At 31.8% G+C, this 17,473-nt stretch overlaps 1 protein-coding gene across 1 annotated transcript; it reads left to right on the top strand.

Annotated features, from left to right (window-relative positions):
• The first annotated feature begins 7,040 nt into the window (after window positions 1-7,040).
• LOC109805868 (E3 ubiquitin-protein ligase WAVH1) lies at window positions 7,041-9,215 on the top strand. Its single transcript, XM_020368128.3, has 2 exons — window positions 7,041-7,431; window positions 7,500-9,215. Exons 1-2 carry the CDS (start codon window positions 7,189-7,191, stop codon window positions 9,120-9,122), a joined length of 1,866 nt encoding a protein of 621 aa, XP_020223717.1. The 5' UTR covers window positions 7,041-7,188; the 3' UTR covers window positions 9,123-9,215.
• The last annotated feature ends 8,258 nt before the right edge of the window (window positions 9,216-17,473 follow it).

Consider the following 17,473-nt stretch of genomic DNA (forward strand, 5'->3'; position numbering starts at 1 on the left):
TATTATAAAACACTAATTTATTTATGTATTATTTAAATTTTTTATTAATGACATCAATTAAATAATATATTAATTTAACATATATATATATAATTAATACTATATAATGCAAATATTATTTTATTTAAATATTAATTAAATAATATCTTAACACTTGTATTTGATTTTATTATACTTATATATATATTATATTTATTTTGATATGTAACTTTAAAAATATTTTGTAAAGATAATAATAAAAATATTTTTTTAAGATATATATGGCTAATTTTAGTAAAATTTATTTAATAATTTTTATAATAATAATTAAATATGTAAATTAGGAGATATATTGTTAAAGTATAATATGTTTAAATTTTTTTAATGGAGAAAATATTTATAAGAAGGAAGGGTGGTGTAATAATTAATGAAACTTTAACAAAAAATTTAAAAAATAAGTAAAGTTTTATAAATTAGAATCCGTTGAGGGAGAGGATTGTAATTTTAACATAAGAGGGAGGGTAGTGTAATATTTGTATCACTTAAGAGAGGATAATAATGTAATTTATTCATTATTTTTACTATATATATATATATAAAGCAAATTTTAGTAAGATATTTTATTGATATATATAATAATCTAAGTAACATTAATTAACCGGCTTAATGCTGCTATTCCTAAAATATGAATACTTAATTATATAAGAATTAAACAGAAAATTACATATTTTTGTACCAAAACAATGAATAGTACTCATTTGAACATAACTGGTGTTGTTCCCCTGTTGCAAATATGCTTCCTAGTACAGGTGGTTCACCTTTAAACAAACTAGTATCTGATTTGCTCATCATAGGATTTCCTCGAGCATGTTTTGATGCATTGTATTGTACCTTATTCATAATTAAGTTGTTCAAAATGTGCTACTTTTTTCTACTCAGTATAAAATATTGAGCTTTAAGGTTGTCAATGTGGTATCAGAACTTTCGATGACTATTATTTGTTTAAAGCATTGTTAGTGATGCACGGTGGAGTTGAATTATTCCTAGACTAGTGCAGGTTTGATTATTAACCAAAAGCATTTAGTAATTATAATAAAGATAAACTCTGGTGGTTTGCTGTTTCTTCTAGATTCCATGGACTATAATGTTATTTGAATTTAATTAAGCAGAGCTAAAGAACATATGATGGTGTTGTGCCTGAAGGAAACACAACCTTTACATAAGCATAGCTTTTGATGTTAGTGGGATTATCTTTCAAGATTAAAATAAGATGGCTAATAAAATTTTGAAGGAGCAATAGATTAGAAGATTTGAGGTTAATGAATTCATCTATTATTAAAAATTGAGAGAAAGATACTTTTGATTTTTCCCATTATACTAAAAGATTGGCAATATAATTGTCATGGTGCTTATGTGGGAAAAATAGCATACACATTTACCAAATATGAAATTCTTAAATTGCTCTTAGAACCATAAAAAGTGGATGACTCGGTGGGAATCAATGTTTTGAAATAGTTAATAGGGTAGACTTACTAAAAGAAGATTTGGTTGGTCCTTTCATTTTTTCAGAAGCACCATAATTTAACAACAGCACCAACTGTAGTAAAATGATAGTGCTATGTGAATATTTGAAGGGACCTGTTTTTAACAACAAAGTCCTGCATGCAAGTACATTATTACTAGTAACTTATTGCAAGTGCCACAGTAATAAAAACTGAAAATTGCATGCATCAAAGTGCATACTTCCCCCTTTCCTCACAAACATCTCTTTCATTACCAAAGATTTTTTCCTATATTATCTTTCACTTTCTTTCTTTTCAGTAGAGAAATTCTCAAAATTACTTTTAATTTATATATAAAAAAATTCTAAAAATTTAGAGTAAGCTTTTATCTTTTAAATAAATATACTTTTTTTTTTTTGTAAATTACTAAAATCTCATTTAGTAGACAATCTTATATTGATAACCCGTGTCATAATTGACAAATAACAATATTTTTTAAATATGTAGTTAGGAATTTAACATCTAACTTGTGCAAATAGATAAGTATTTATTAAAAAAAATCAACTCAAACAAATCTTAGTTTCTTATTAATCTTTTAAGTTTTGGCCTAGAGATATCCTAATTCACCAACATAAAAAAAAAAAAAAAAAAAAAGGTAGGTTACCTTGTCATAGAAATATGGTAATATTCACCAAAATAAAAAAAGTAGGTGACTTTATCTTAAAGAATATAATAATGTTTAGAAACTAGTTGAGCAGTTGATCCAGGATAAAGGGTTGCCTCCCGTTTTACCAATTTACCCACTCTATACACTAAAAAGAATCAGTTTCATATATTTGCTGGGGACAAAATATAAATGTGCTTTGCCACAAATCTTCGTTAAATGTTTAGCATGTTTGGTCTCATTGCTTGTCATATAGCAAGATTTAAATTTGTTTGGTTGCATCATCAACTCTTTCCACTCTAGAGTCTTCTAATTTTTATCACAATTGAAGGAAGAATTAAATTTGTTTGGTTGCATCATCAACTCTCTCAACCTCGTTTGTTGAAAAATATTTTCTCAAAACAATATTTTTTGGACAACCAATTGACAACGTTAATCAAAAGGACAAAAGACCCTTGAAATTTTCTTCCCAAGATTTTCATCAAAATATTTAGATGAGATCATAATCAAAGCGAGTGAGATCAAAACTGAAGCCACACGTAGCCCATCCACACACAATGGGTGTTTTCTTCATTTATGTGCCCTAAGTTGCCACATTTCCCATTGCAAAGCCATAAACACCAACCGTGAATTAAGCTAAGGTTACAAATCTACATCTCTCAACTATCTTTCGTGTTGTCAAACAATGATTCCACGCGTTTCTTCCCAAACCACGCCATTAAGGAATGTCATGTTTTGCTGGTTCATCTCACTTTTTTGTTATTAGTTTTTTTATTATTTTTTTTATCTCGGGTATTTCTTATCCATTATGTCATACATTAATCAGTTAGTGATATTGTGATTGTAGCTTACTTGACAAGTTTTGATGATTTTATTTTTGATTATCATTTATTAAAGTATGTGTGTATTTTATAAATTATTATTTATTATTTTATTTTATTGATGTGAAACTTGTTTATATCTTAACAATTTTTTTCTTAAATAAGAAACCTAACTTTTTATATAGCGAAATCTTATTATTATATATCATATTATCATTTAATAAGAGTTATAATTTATTGGTTGTTACCTGATCTAACTTGTAGCTCTGATATCACTCATAAATTATTTTATATTTATATTTTTATAAAGATATAATTTTTATCAAAAAAACATGATCTAATTTATTTATGAGATCTCTATTTATATAAAAAAAATTATCATATAAAATCAAATATTAATATTATCTTATTTTAAAAATAAAAAACAAATTTTAAAATAATCAAAATAAATTAAATTTAAATAATTAAAACTTAAATAAAAAATTCTTATAAAAAATAAATTTACTCTACTAAAAATATTTAAACATATTTTTAATATACTTTTTTCAGTTACAACGAAATTTTCTATTAAATAATTATTTTTATAACAAGTATAAAATGTCTAAACACTTGGTAAAATAAATGTGGGTTGCTGGTCCATGTCAGTTGTGCAGCATTGTGGTACTAGCTGTCATTATCCAAAATTGAAGTCCCTTACTATCCTTAATTGTCTTGCTTTATGCAAATGCATGTCACCAGAACATTCTGTGTGCTTACATCGTTTTGCTGTGGCAGAATTTATTAGGATTGGAACCAATTGTGGTACAGTCTGATGGCGAAAACTGTCCCTTCCTTGCATCTTGTTCTAGAATATACTCCTACCAGAATGAATACGACAGTCGTTTTGAAAAGGATTGCTATAGAAATTCTCTAATAGTGATCAATACTAAAAAGCTACTTCTTTGGACCTGATTTGGACTTTTGCTGCTACCTAAACGGCTCAATTTTTATCTCCAGATTAATGATAATGGAAATGGGTAAAAGAAAAAATCCACACATCCTATACACATTATTGATGAGCAAATTTTTCCTACAATTATGATTTTTATTTCATTTTTATAATTTTTTCTTTAGTGTAAAGTATCTATCAATTTTATGCATAATTAATTCATGCTAGAGAAACTAGCAGGCCACTTTTAGTGAATTATCCTTTTCAAAAAAAAATTTTCATTTACAATACTCAGATTTAAGATCTTAATTAAGATAACTGAGTCATATTTAGATCAATGAATTAGAATTATGATATTCGAATCTCATAATTTTATAATTTTTAATAAAAAATCTTATTAGCAATGATCTAAAATAAGTGTAATTAATAGACTTCATATGTCTTGTTTTACATCAAGAAATATTAACAAGATACTTTCTAACACATTCTTACTAATGTATTTCCTAAATTATAAGACTGTGCCAGCCTCATGTCATATTAAATGATTTTATAATTTTTAATAAATTTTAAAAGAAAATAAGTTGGAAATAGGGTATTGTTGGCCTTTCTCCTTTTGCATCTTATCCATGTAAATACTTAAAATATAATGTATGCTGCCGCGTACAATAATACAATGAAATGCTAAAAAATACGTATGCTAGTGAGAAGCAAGTACTCGACATACAATGAATACAGCTGTGTACAGTACACTGAAGTGCTTCATTATACAAAAGAAACCACTACATCAATGTAGTAGTAAAAGATTGGGATAATAAGCAAAATTTTAGACTTTAACATTATTATTGTGTTCATAATTTTTATAAATAAGAAAAAGTCTTGCGAACCAATATTCTTAGAAAACTGGTTAAAGAAAAAGAATTACCAAAATTTTCATTGAAAATTATAATAAAATTATATGAGTGAATTTGTAAATACAATTTTTAATAAAAAACTTTTCATTCTTAATTCTTGAGAGGCATTGGTTAGTATTTTTCTCAAAAAAAAAAAAATGCTTCATTATACGCAACTATGTATGTGAGATTAATTCATATTTGGTTGGTAGTAATCGTAGCATTTATTGGGCATGGCATGTGTCCCAATTATTGTAGATCCACGATCACCATTCACCAACCTTTAAAAATGCCTCATTCTATATAAAATAGAATAGAATGATTGGCCCTTAGTAGTCAGTACCCTAGATTTGTGGAATAAATCATCCCTGTGGCTCTCTTTCTTGTTCATAGGTTATATAATTATTGGCGGTTTGTGGGAATCTCTCTATTTCTAACCGTATGTCAATCTATAGGCTCCAATAGAAACAAAATAAATGGCTAAGGGAAAAAGATATTTTTCATCAGAATTTTCTTGTTATTATTAGAAATTATTATTCAGATAATGGTTTTTTCGTGTTCACAAATTCTAGGTGTAGCAATTGGTCGCTCCAAGGTTCAAGTCTATATTATTTATTCTTTTGAAAATTCAATATGATTTTTTAAGCATTAATTTAAGTGGGTGAATTCAAAATATAATGGGTCACCAACAGTCTCTGTATCACAAACAGAATAAATATTTGATCAATGAGTTAAGGTCCATGGAAGAAAAAAGAATTCAAATTCTAATAAGTAATTAATTAGTGTTTATTCAAGAAATCTTTAATAATTTTTTTTATAAAGGTAGGGTGCAAAAACATCACTATAAGACCAAGATGTTTTAACAATGTTTGCACTGGTAAGCCTACCAATCATGTGCAACACACTCAATATATAATACAAGGAAAAATAGAATAACAAAAATTATAGGGGGACTAGACCAAAATCCATGAAATACTAACAAAAATGAAAAGCAGGCAACCCACATGCACGCTCCGATCGGACGCAACATTCTCCAACACCACAACACTCAACTTCATGAATAATATTTTCGCTAAATCATGGAAATATATCTCCAAAATATTATACAACATCATATTTAAATCTAGAGATAGGATCAATCACCTATATATGAGAGACTATATGTATCATTCTACCCTAATCTCATTTTTAACCTAAACTTTCTTCTAATTTGGGTGTCAAAGTTTCTTTGTAAGTGTCCCACTGTTGTGAGTATTGAAACAGTCATGACGTTATTCTTGTTATATGAGCGCTTGCAAATTTCGATAATAATACAAATGCCGTTTCTTGAATGAACTTTATTTGTATTGATGTAAGAAAAGACACTTTGTACCTTTATCTATTTTGTTTAAAAAATAAAAAATAAATAAAAATAATTGAAATTAAATATGTGTTAGTGTTTAACTATTAAAGGTTGTGAAATTTTTTTAGTAGTTATTTAAAGGATGTAAGAAGTTTGAAAAATAAAATTTTTAAAAAATGAAAAAAAAAGAAGAATAAAAAATAAATATAAATAAGTATGAAATAGAAAGAGCTTTTTTAAGTTAAGGGATAAAACAATCAATAAAATCTGTATAAAAAAATATATTATTTGTATTAATATATATATATATATATATATATATGAGTTAATCACTTATATATTGTCAGTGTAAAATTTTTTACACTGACAACCAATCATATATCTTAATAGTGTTGTCATTTGTTCATTTAATCAAATAAAAGTAAAATAAAATAATTTAAAAGATATGATTGGTTGTCAGTATAAAAAACTTTATATACAAATGACCTAATTTAATAGTTTTGTGGCATATGTGTAGGTAAATAAGTTTGGAAATAATTTTATATTAGCAATTTTATTATATTTAATTAATATATTATCTAAAAGTATTAATTTTGCATTACATTTATTAAATATAATATTTAATAATATTATTTTAAACATTGAATTTACAAAAGCATTCAATTTAAACTTTAAACAATAAACGATATTTGATTAATAATCAATAAATGTTGTATAATTTATATTTTAATTATTATTTTTAAGAGCAGAAAAGTAAAATAAAATGAATATTTTAATAAACTGAAGTATATCACTAAAAGATATAAAAAAAAATAAAATAGAACAGAAGGTGGGATGATATTTTGAATTTGAAAGGTAACATGAAAGCATTTTGGGGCTCTCGAAAATAGAAATATTTATTTATAAATAGAGTAGAGGAGGAAAGGAAGAAGATATAGGAAGGGAAGGGAAAAGCGTAGCTGATTCTATTTCTAGTCGACTGTCATTTCCTTTTCTGTTGCCTTTCCAAGGTTTGGAACCGGCAAAACAAAACCATCAAAATCCTCAGGTTGGGTTCTGAGGATGGTTTCTGGATGGAGAAAGACGTTTCGCACATCCAACAATATGCCTCAAAACACATCGTTACCAGATAGCGATTATTACGATAACACGGATCCATGTCCCAGAATCACTTCCGATTTCTCACTCTTCTCCACCCCACCATCCATTCCGCACACCCTCCGTTGCCCAACCAATACCAAACGCACCACTCCCTCTCCCTCCTCCACCCTCTCTTTTCTCAAAGCCACCTTACACTTATCCAAAGTAAGCCACACTAGACTCTATCCTTTTAATTTAACACTTGATAATTAACTTTTTTATTTTGTGTGCAGCGCTCCTGTGGAATCTGCACGCACACTGTCAAATTCGGCCAAGGAAAAGCAATCTTCACAGCGGAGTGCTCTCACGTATTTCACTTCCCATGCATAGCAGCTCACGTGAGAAACCACCCAATCCTCACGTGCCCCGTCTGCAACGCCAACTGGAAACAACTGCAAAACGCACACCAAAACCCTGCGCACCACCTCAAAACGACCAAGTCGTTTAACTACAACGACGACGAGCCACTCATGTCGCCCACTTCAGTTTCGCGTTTCAACCCCATACCCGAATCCAACGAGAACGAAGAAGAAGAAGACGACGACGAAGAACAACCAAACGACCAACCAATAAGCTTCCGTGTCTCACCATCGCTCAAAACCAGAAACATCGAAGCCTGCTTCTCGCCGGAAGCTGCAATTGTCGCCTCCAACCGAAGCTCCGAGACCTACGTTGCGCTCTTCAAGGTCAAGGCGCCGCCGCGTTCCGCGCCGCCGAATCGTCCTCCGGTGGACCTCGTCACGGTGCTCGACCTCAGCGGGAACGCCTCCAGCGAAGAGCTTCGTATGCTGAAACGCTCCATGCAAGTCGTGATCTCGTCGCTCGGCTCCGCCGACCGTCTCTCCGTCGTCGCATTCTCCGGCGGCTCTAAGCGGCTGTTTCCGCTCAGGAGAATGACCGGCCGCGGACAAACCGCGGCGCGGCGCGTCGTCGACGCGCTGACGGAGCTCCGTCACGACGGAGCTCCGGCGAGGAACGACGCGCTGAAGAAAGCGGCGAAGGTTCTGGAAGACCGACGGCAGAATAACACCATCGCCAAAATCATCCTCCTCACGAACAACCACGAGGATCAGCGGTTATCCTCCACGCGCTTCCCCGTTCATTCTCTGAGAATCTCCCTCGATGGCGCGTGTGACCACGCGCACCGCGAAAGCGAGTTGGCGAAGCGCGTGGGGAATTTGTTGAGCGTGGTGGCGCAAGACTTCAGGGTAGAACTAAAACTCGCGTCGCGCTCGGCCCCGGCGGAGATCGCCGCCGTGTATTCTTTATCCAAGAGTTTCACCGCCGCTCTCTCGCCAGATTCCGCCGCTTTGGGCGATCTCCACGCGGCAGAGGAGAGAGAATTGCTGTTGGAATTTAAAGTGCCAGGTGGCACAGCGTCGCGTGGGTCCCAATCCCAGTCCCAGTCCCACCATCATTTTATATCCGTACGTTGTTCCCACCGCGACCCCTTCACTCAAGAGCTTGTGAATTCGAAGGAGCGTGAACTAATCGTTCCGCGACCCCACACGGTGCGATCGTGTGACCGGTTGAGGCGGTGCCACGTCAGCGCTCGAGCCGTGGCCGAGTCGAGACGGCTCGTGGCTCGCAACAATGTGTGTGGCGCGGTTCAGTTGCTGTCATCGGCTCGAGCCTTGGTGAGCCGCGAACAGGGTGATGAGTGTTTGCAATGGCTGGAAGCCGAGCTGAGGAGCCAAAAGCTAAGAAGTGGCAGTAATTGGATGGAGGATAAGGGCGAGCCGCTTACGCCCATGTCGGCTTGGAGAGTAGCTGAGAGATTGGCTAAAGTGGCTATCATGAGAAAGTCCATGAATAGAGTGAGCGACTTACATGGCTTCGAAGACGCCAGATTTTAAATGTATTCCCCCCCCTTTTCAATTTATCTCTTATTTTTCTAGTTTGTAAAGGGAGAAAATAAAGTATTAATAAAAATCTTGTTTTCCTATTTATGATTTAATTGCAAAAGTAATAAATGTATTTGAATGAAGAAAATATATGAGAAATTAAACTGATGATAAATGGTAAAAAAATTTGACAGCATATGATATATGGTAAATAGAAGGAGGGATATGGCCACACTAGATGCATGATGCCTTTAAAATAACGACGCATAATAGGGACAAGCAGTACTTGACGGCTAGGCTCTTTCTTGCGTGCAAAATGAAGAGACTGTGATAGTGGAGTGAGATTGGGTGTGCAGAGAATTTAAATAATAAATCAAATCAAATCAACTTATTGGAATTATATATTTGTTTTCAAATGTAACTATTATTATATATTTTATATATTATATTAAGGGTATTTAAGAATTGAATTTTAAAATAATTTAAATTAAACTGATCTATTTTATAAGATAGATTAGTTTAATTTGTTAAAGTATGAATCAATTTTTTTAAATTAGAACGATGCATTGTGTTTATTCATTTTATATGAATCAGTTTTTAAAAAAAAATCGAGACTTTTTTGTAAAAATGAATCAATTTCATAAAGTAGATTGATTTAATTTTTTCAAAATAAATCAAATTTTTTTAATATAGATGGAATGGATTAATTTAAAATTGATTTGGATTTTTTTCACAAAAAATGTTAAAGAAACTAGAGTTAAGCAGGCACTAGTGTTTTTTTTTTGTATGAATGCATGAGCTGTTAGGAAAGCCAGATGGTAGGTCTTGTTTCAGACTTAAGACAAAGGACGATGTGAAGTACTAAGGAATTTTTTTGGCATTTCATGGCATTGGTGTTTGAGCTTTGAAATTGTTTTTAAGAAGGGATTTTTGTTGACACCTCATCAAGAATTTTACACCCGTTTGAAGATCTTATCTTCAAAACTTTGGTGGGTGGTATATTCATGTGTAGCGCACTAGGCAGTGGGGTTTTGTTTCCATGGTGCCAAACAAGAGCTTCAAAAATGCGAAGTGATGGGAAGCAACTAAAATTATGATGAGAGAGACTATCCCACCAATTACAAGTATTTATTCATTTTTCCATCGTCCTTACAAATTAAAAGTACAAGGCAATATGGGTGCATGTTCTCTCCCCCCCTTCTTTTCATTATGCACATTTTTTTATGATAAAGTTTTATTTCAAAGTGTGCGTACTTGTATGATGAGATTCATGTAATTGTACCCTATCTTTTATTGGAACTGCTTATCTGGTTATCGTATTTCATAGTGTCACGTGTCGGCTCTTTATGAAGAAAAGGGTGTGTATGTAATACAAACAAATCTTAAGACGGTGCGTCAAATCATCAATTGCAATGTGCCTTTCACTTTGCTTTCTGTCAGCAACCAAATTATGTGCAGTTTTTGGGATCCCAGCTAATTAACTTATCAGCCAGATCCAAACCAAGCACTCAATGATGAAAATACCAGCAAGTTTTCTAAAAAAATATATACATACATAAGGAAGATAATTTTTTTATTATTTTTTATTTAGTAAATATTCTCACTTGAGATTGGATCGGTGACGAACTCTCTTATGAGATTGGTGAGCCTCCATTAGTTCACAGGTTGTCCGCTCCAAGATGGGAGTAGTACTTGCAAAAGAGACTCTGATGCTAAAGTTAGTACTTGATAGTGTAGATGTCTCGTATATATAGCAGACATACTTTGGTGATATTAGGATTTTTACTGTGTACCGGCACATTGGCATTTTTAGGGTTTTACCTTGTGATTGCGGTGCGGTGACAAGATTGTATTTTTATCTATTTGATGACGTGACCTCTTTGGACCGATGTGGTGTTCCGATGTCCATGTTTCACGGCCGAACTGAGGAACTCGGTAATAATGAATTTACTACTTGGTCAGACTGGTAAACCTTTGACCGAGTAGGCAACTTGGTGAGGGACAAGTCAGCAACTCGGCTGGCCAGTACACTTGCCCCCAAGCACCAAGTGATGTAAGAGCGAAGGGACTTCTGAGTAACTCCCAAATTTACTGTTTAGTCAGATTGGTAGGCCTTTGACTGAGTCTTAATCAGGCTGGTATATCTTTAACCGAGTAAGCAGCTTGGTGAGGGTCAAGTCCGCAACTCCGTAAGCCAATACAGTAAAGAAGTATAAATTTTTCTTTATCGGATAGATGTCATATTTTTCACATTCAAATGTTTAATTTTTATTAGATGGGTTTTGTTCTCAACAAGAATAGTCTTGGTGTTAACGTGTTCGGACAAGATCTCCTTTTCAATTAATCCTATTAATCCTATTGTCTGGTGATATAATATCTTCTCTTCTTCAATTGGGTACCTACAAAAAATAATTTTGATGTTTAAGTTGGTTCATGTTTTTTCTAGTACTTTTTAATGTTTATATTACATACTTTTTTTAGATTGGACTATTTTACCTGTAGATAAAGTATTTTTCGCAATTTATGTACTGTAGATATTGTAATTGAATTTATCTTTTGTACTACTAAATTTTTTAGCCAATATGGTATGTCAATATCATTATTATCAAGCATGTCATATAAATGTTGTACGGGACAATGCCCTTGGCCCATAAGTTTGGACTCGGCACCTTTGACACTCGAGTGTGCTAGACAAAGCTCTCGGCCAATCGATTCGGGGGCCTCGGTACCTGAGGAACGTTTAACGTCACTACATGACACCAACGCATTCGACACCTTTGACACCCGAGTGTGCTAGACAAAGCTCTCGGCCAATCGGTTCGGCGGCCTCGGTACCTGAGGAACGTTTAACGTCACTACATGACACCAACGCACCTTAAATTGAAAAGGGAGTACTAGTAATAAGCACATTAACCAGCTTCAACCATAAATTAACAGTTAATTGCGAATATAAAGTAAGTTACAGACGTATTACCTAATTTGGTAACCCTAATGCGGGCCCATCAGGCACAAGGCCCATTAATGTCGGTATAAATAGTCCACATTTCGAGGTAATGTCACTGTTCATTTTAATTACTATCGATATCTGCGTCTGTTCTGACTTGAGCGTCGGAGTACCTTTTGCAGGTACCCTCCCTCTCACCGGAATATTCGATTGGAGCTCTCGTTCGGCCCTTAGAGTACGAGAAGTTTACTAGTATGCCTTTCAGACAGGTACAAATGTCATTAGGATATTTCACATCTTCGATCAAACTTGTTGGCTATCGGCTAGATTAATACAGGTCTCATTAAAAATAAAATAATATTTTTAGTTGAGTATATATTTAAAAGATTAATTTTTATCAATAACATATAATAAAAATTAACAAGCGATTCATATTAGTGATATTAAGAATCTTCTTAAATTTCACTTCTAGTCACCTTACAATTTTATTTTAAATTTTGTATTAGTGAATCTAAATTCTCACATTCATTAATAAGAGACCTCAACGTTCAACCTCGTATGATTTGGCAAAACTTGACTAAAAGCTATCTTAATGCGCTCCATAATTGGTCCCTTGGATTCTTAATATGAATCATTATATTAAAAAATATGTTACTTTTACGCCTTATCTTGAAGTATGACCAATGTAGAAAAATTGCATCTCAACATCAACATCCTTGTCTCTCTCTCAACCCAAAATCTTATCTTTTGATACTATAATGTAAGCACCTTAATGTCAAGGACCTGCTTAACATCTTCATCATTGCTCTAGTTTCGTAGTATTCGATCATACGCTACTATTATAGTCCTTAAATATCTTATTAGAAATTTGAAAAACGAAACAGAAAAGAGTAAATGAGTAAGACCATAACTTGTTTCGTCAATGATGAGGTGAGACTAGGGATAACAATGAACGCTTGGGCGGTGGTAGATATTTGTTCTCGTTTTACTGGATAAAAAATTTGTTTCATATTCACTTTATATTTATGCGGATATTTATTAAGTGATTATTCCTTAATTTATAAGTATATGTGAATATTTATGAATATTAGATAATATTTGTGAATTTTTAAAAAATTATAAGTGAATTTAAACTTATATTAATATTAATTATATTAAAATATTAAAGATAAATAATTGATATTATTTTTAATTTATATTTAATGTTAATTTTATTAAAATAATATAAAAAAATACAAGATAAGCAAAAGGTTATTTAAGTATATGTAATTGAAGTTCATTTTTATGATATTGTCATAGTTGCTAATATCCCATTAATGAACGTTAGAAAAATATCTGCATCTATCATTTGTGAAAATTTATTTATTATTTGTAACAAATTTATCTATAGAAACTAATGAATTCAGATTTTCTTTTACATCTTAGGTGAAACCCATTTCAAATGCACTAGAATTTCAAGTTATGACTTCAGTCATGTTTGTAGAAAGATGTGAGAGGAAAAAAGAAAAGAAAAAAAAAAGAACAAAAGTGTTTTAGGAAGATATGAAGGCTTAAATCCATGTGAAAGAGAGAAAGGGAATGATAATTAACGTTGAGCCTAAAAATTTATTATCTTTTGGGACCCGTTTTCTTCACTTTTGGGGCTACACTTAGGAATTCCTTAATTTACTCAACTAAAGTGGCGTTTATAAATGGTTGCCTTTACTTGCTACTTTTCAATTGTGCATCTCAAAAGAGGAATTATAATATGAAAATCCCGATAAAGGTACATCATTTGCTTGCATCTAAGCATAAATGTTTCACAAGGAGGATGGTCCAAATAAATGGTTTTGGGAGCATAAATGTATACAAGATGAATGTTTCCACATCGCCCCAACTAACGATAAGTTCGAATGAAATTTTTACCATAATTGGTTAGACATTTGTCATGGTGTAATTGTGCAATGGACTCACCTCATGAAAGGGGTGAATTTACATAGAAACACAACTCTTATATATGCTGATTTTTGAAATATTCTAAATAAATGCGTGTTTGGTTAGAATTTTCGGACACATTAGACCCATGTTAATTTGGAAGTAGCTCTCACTAGTTTCACGTTTTAGTGAAGTTGTTGTGTTAAAAATTGGAATGTACATTCATTATTTACATGGATCCAATCACACAATGTGTGTATGTTTACTTTAACATCATGTTTGTCTCTATCCACATTATGCAAAAGCAAACTACTGTAATTTCTGCATATTCTGAGTTGTTTGACTTGATTTTTCTAGTGGATGTGGTTTATGTAATATACTCTTAATGTATGTCTGTTTGTAACAGATTCAGAAATTTTAATGTGTCAAGTCAATACTTATATAATATAAATTAATATTTTAATACGTGATAAAATTTATTCTTATACAATCAAAATTTTAAAATATTTTTAATATTTAAATTATATAATAATTAAAATTCATAATAAATAAATATATTTAAATATATAAAATAAAATTTGAATTTACAATCAATGGTTTAAGTTTTGATATAAAATTACTTTTATTTATTGATATTTGAAAAAAAAATATTAAAATTTCAATTAAAAAATGGAGATAATATATAGTAGAGTAAAAGGTTAGATAATTAAAAAGTTTATTTATATACATGAAGATAAAATGAATATAGTTTGACATAATTTAGATAGAATTTGTTTAGTTAGTTGCAAAAAATTTATATTCAAAGAAAATAAGAGAAATAACTCACTTTTATATATTAAACATGAATCACTATCTCGCATAATAGTATTTTATTGAAAGTTTTTTCAATGAAATTTTTTTAAAGAATTATTTTAACTACATATCTAATAGGATTTTTATTTATTATAATTATTTATGAATTAAATTTAAGTGAGAGAATGAAAATAATCAAACTAAAATAAATTAGTAGGAAAAATATTTATATTATAGTTTATAAATTAATTTTTTTTACCACATTTCAAATTATAAAGAAAGTTTACAATTATAAATGTGTATAATTATAAATGTGTATAATGTAGATAAATTTAGGCTAAGTTGTACTTTTAGTTTCTCTATTTTCATCAATCTACAATTTTAGTCCTATTATTTTTAAAATAGAGATATTTAGTCTTTCTAATTAAAAAAATATAGAACTTTGGTCCTTCATCAAATTGACATCTACTAATTGAGTTTCAATATTTTTTTATACTTAAGTGATGAGATATTTAGTATCATAACATTTAGAAATAATTTCTTTTAAAAAACATGCGAATAAAATTTTATTAATAAAATAAATGTCAATTACTAGTAAAAATAGGTACATACAAAAATATTTTGTATGTTATTTTTCAATTTGTATCTTTATATGTCATCACCAAATACCACATCACTTAAGTGATAATAGGTAATCAAACAACGCCAAAAATTTAATGATTAGGGAACACCAAATTTACAGTAAAATTGAAATTTTGTATTTTTAAAATTAGAAGACTAAATATCTCTATTGACATCGCCATGGTCCTTATGTGTCTTCATGGTTGATTTGATTCCACTAGAATAAATCCTCACAATACTTGAATCTCATATTTCCCTCAAATCTTATTCCTCTAGTGTAGGTCTTCTCAATTCACAAATCTTAAGTCTCATTTTGTCTTAAGAATCGCATATCCTCAACTTCAATTCTTAATGTCTTAAGTATACAAATATAGATTTGTTCTTACCATAAGTTCGCTGTCATCGTTAGGGTCACCGCATCCGAGGTATTGTCCGCTTTGCCTCGTTAGGCCGTCACAGTTTTGTTCTTTAAAAGGCACCTCGGTAGGTTAAAGAGGGAGGATGTTTATAAATTACCCTTAGTCTCGACTCTTAAGCGATGTGAGACTTTTAAGCATAACGAAACAAGCCCCCTAGTCGATGCTAAGGGGCAAGAGTGGCCTAGGCCCTCTTTTTAGCACCAAATGTTCTTACCATAAGTCTGCTATCATCGTTAGGGTCACCGTATCCAACGTATTGTCCGCTTTGGCTCGTTGGGTCGTCACGGTTTTGTCCTTTAAAAGGCGTCTCGGTAGGTTAAGGAGGGAGGGTGTTTATAAACTACCCTTAGCCTCGATTCTAAGCGATGTGAGACTTTTAAGCATAACGGAACAAGATCAATTTTGCAAATATGTTTCATAAGCATTTCTCATGCTTAGCGCACAAAGCCTCTCACATAGCGAGGAGAGGTTAGAGAGCAAGGATTGATCTTTAGCACTCACGCATCAAACTAATGTCACTCACTGTGGTTTTCTCACTTAACATTCAAATATGTTATACTCTTTATGGGTCATGCACTTAATGAGAATTGAGTTTCATTTAGCCCCAAAATAAGTTAGGTCTATGTAGTTTTTAGGCTAAAAAAGAATGGGACCTTTCTTAATACATAATAAGGGGTCAATCTCTACGCCTTCTACACTTAGCATGATGACTCTCACACTAGCTATCAAACTATAGGTGCTCTCCATGACTATTGTACTTAGCAATCGGTTGGTCTCACTTAGCGCCAAAAGCTCAAAGAACAACCTAACCCCTCTAAGAGTGTCACACTTAGCAAGAATAGGATATTGCTTAACTCCTAAAAAGAATCACTCTCTATGGCTCACATGCATAGTGTGAGAATATTTAACATGAAGACTCTCACACATAGTATCAAATTATAGGGTAACTTTTATAGTTATTGCATTTAACAAGAGGTTGGTGTCATTTATCGAAGAGGTTAGAGAACAATCCTACCCTCTAAGAATCTCACGCTTAGCGAGGAGTCTCTTCACTTAATACATACTTTAGATTTGCAATTGTTTAAGTTTTATGAAAGAAAAAAAAAACATTTAACAATTGTCTAATTGTTTGTATTCAATACAAAACTCCAATTACGTTTTTAACCCAACTAAGTACAGGTATAAAACATATAAACAATCCAATTAAATATCAACAATCTCAAGCACCAAAATATTTTTTTTAGTCTATGGATCGATCATGGCTCAAAATTTGTGTCGTAACAATGACGCTACGTGGTTTACTTGCTACTCTTTTGGAGAGCATGACGATAAAACTATATTAACAATACTACAATCTTAAGTAGACCTGTAAACATGCCCATAAGATCTTAATTATGCTCTTACTAAATACAAATCCAGCTAAAATAACAAGAATGAAAGTCTCTGTTTGATACTCCGTGTTAGAACTTTGCAATGCTCACAATAATGTATGTTATAATCCTTATGCATTTACCCAACTCCTAGGCCCATCCTAGTAAAGTGTTAAAACAGCGAGAAACTTTCGCAGTAACGTGAAAGAAGTTAATCATTTCTTCTTAAATGACTGCAAAATTGAACACACTGATAGTTGGAATAAAAGTGATTATTAGAAGTACTTCTTAGGGGGACAGAAA

Source organism: Cajanus cajan, chromosome 5 (genome assembly GCF_000230855.2).
Source record: "Cajanus cajan strain Asha chromosome 5, NIPB_CcT2T_4, whole genome shotgun sequence".
NCBI classification, from domain to species: domain Eukaryota; kingdom Viridiplantae; phylum Streptophyta; class Magnoliopsida; order Fabales; family Fabaceae; genus Cajanus; species Cajanus cajan.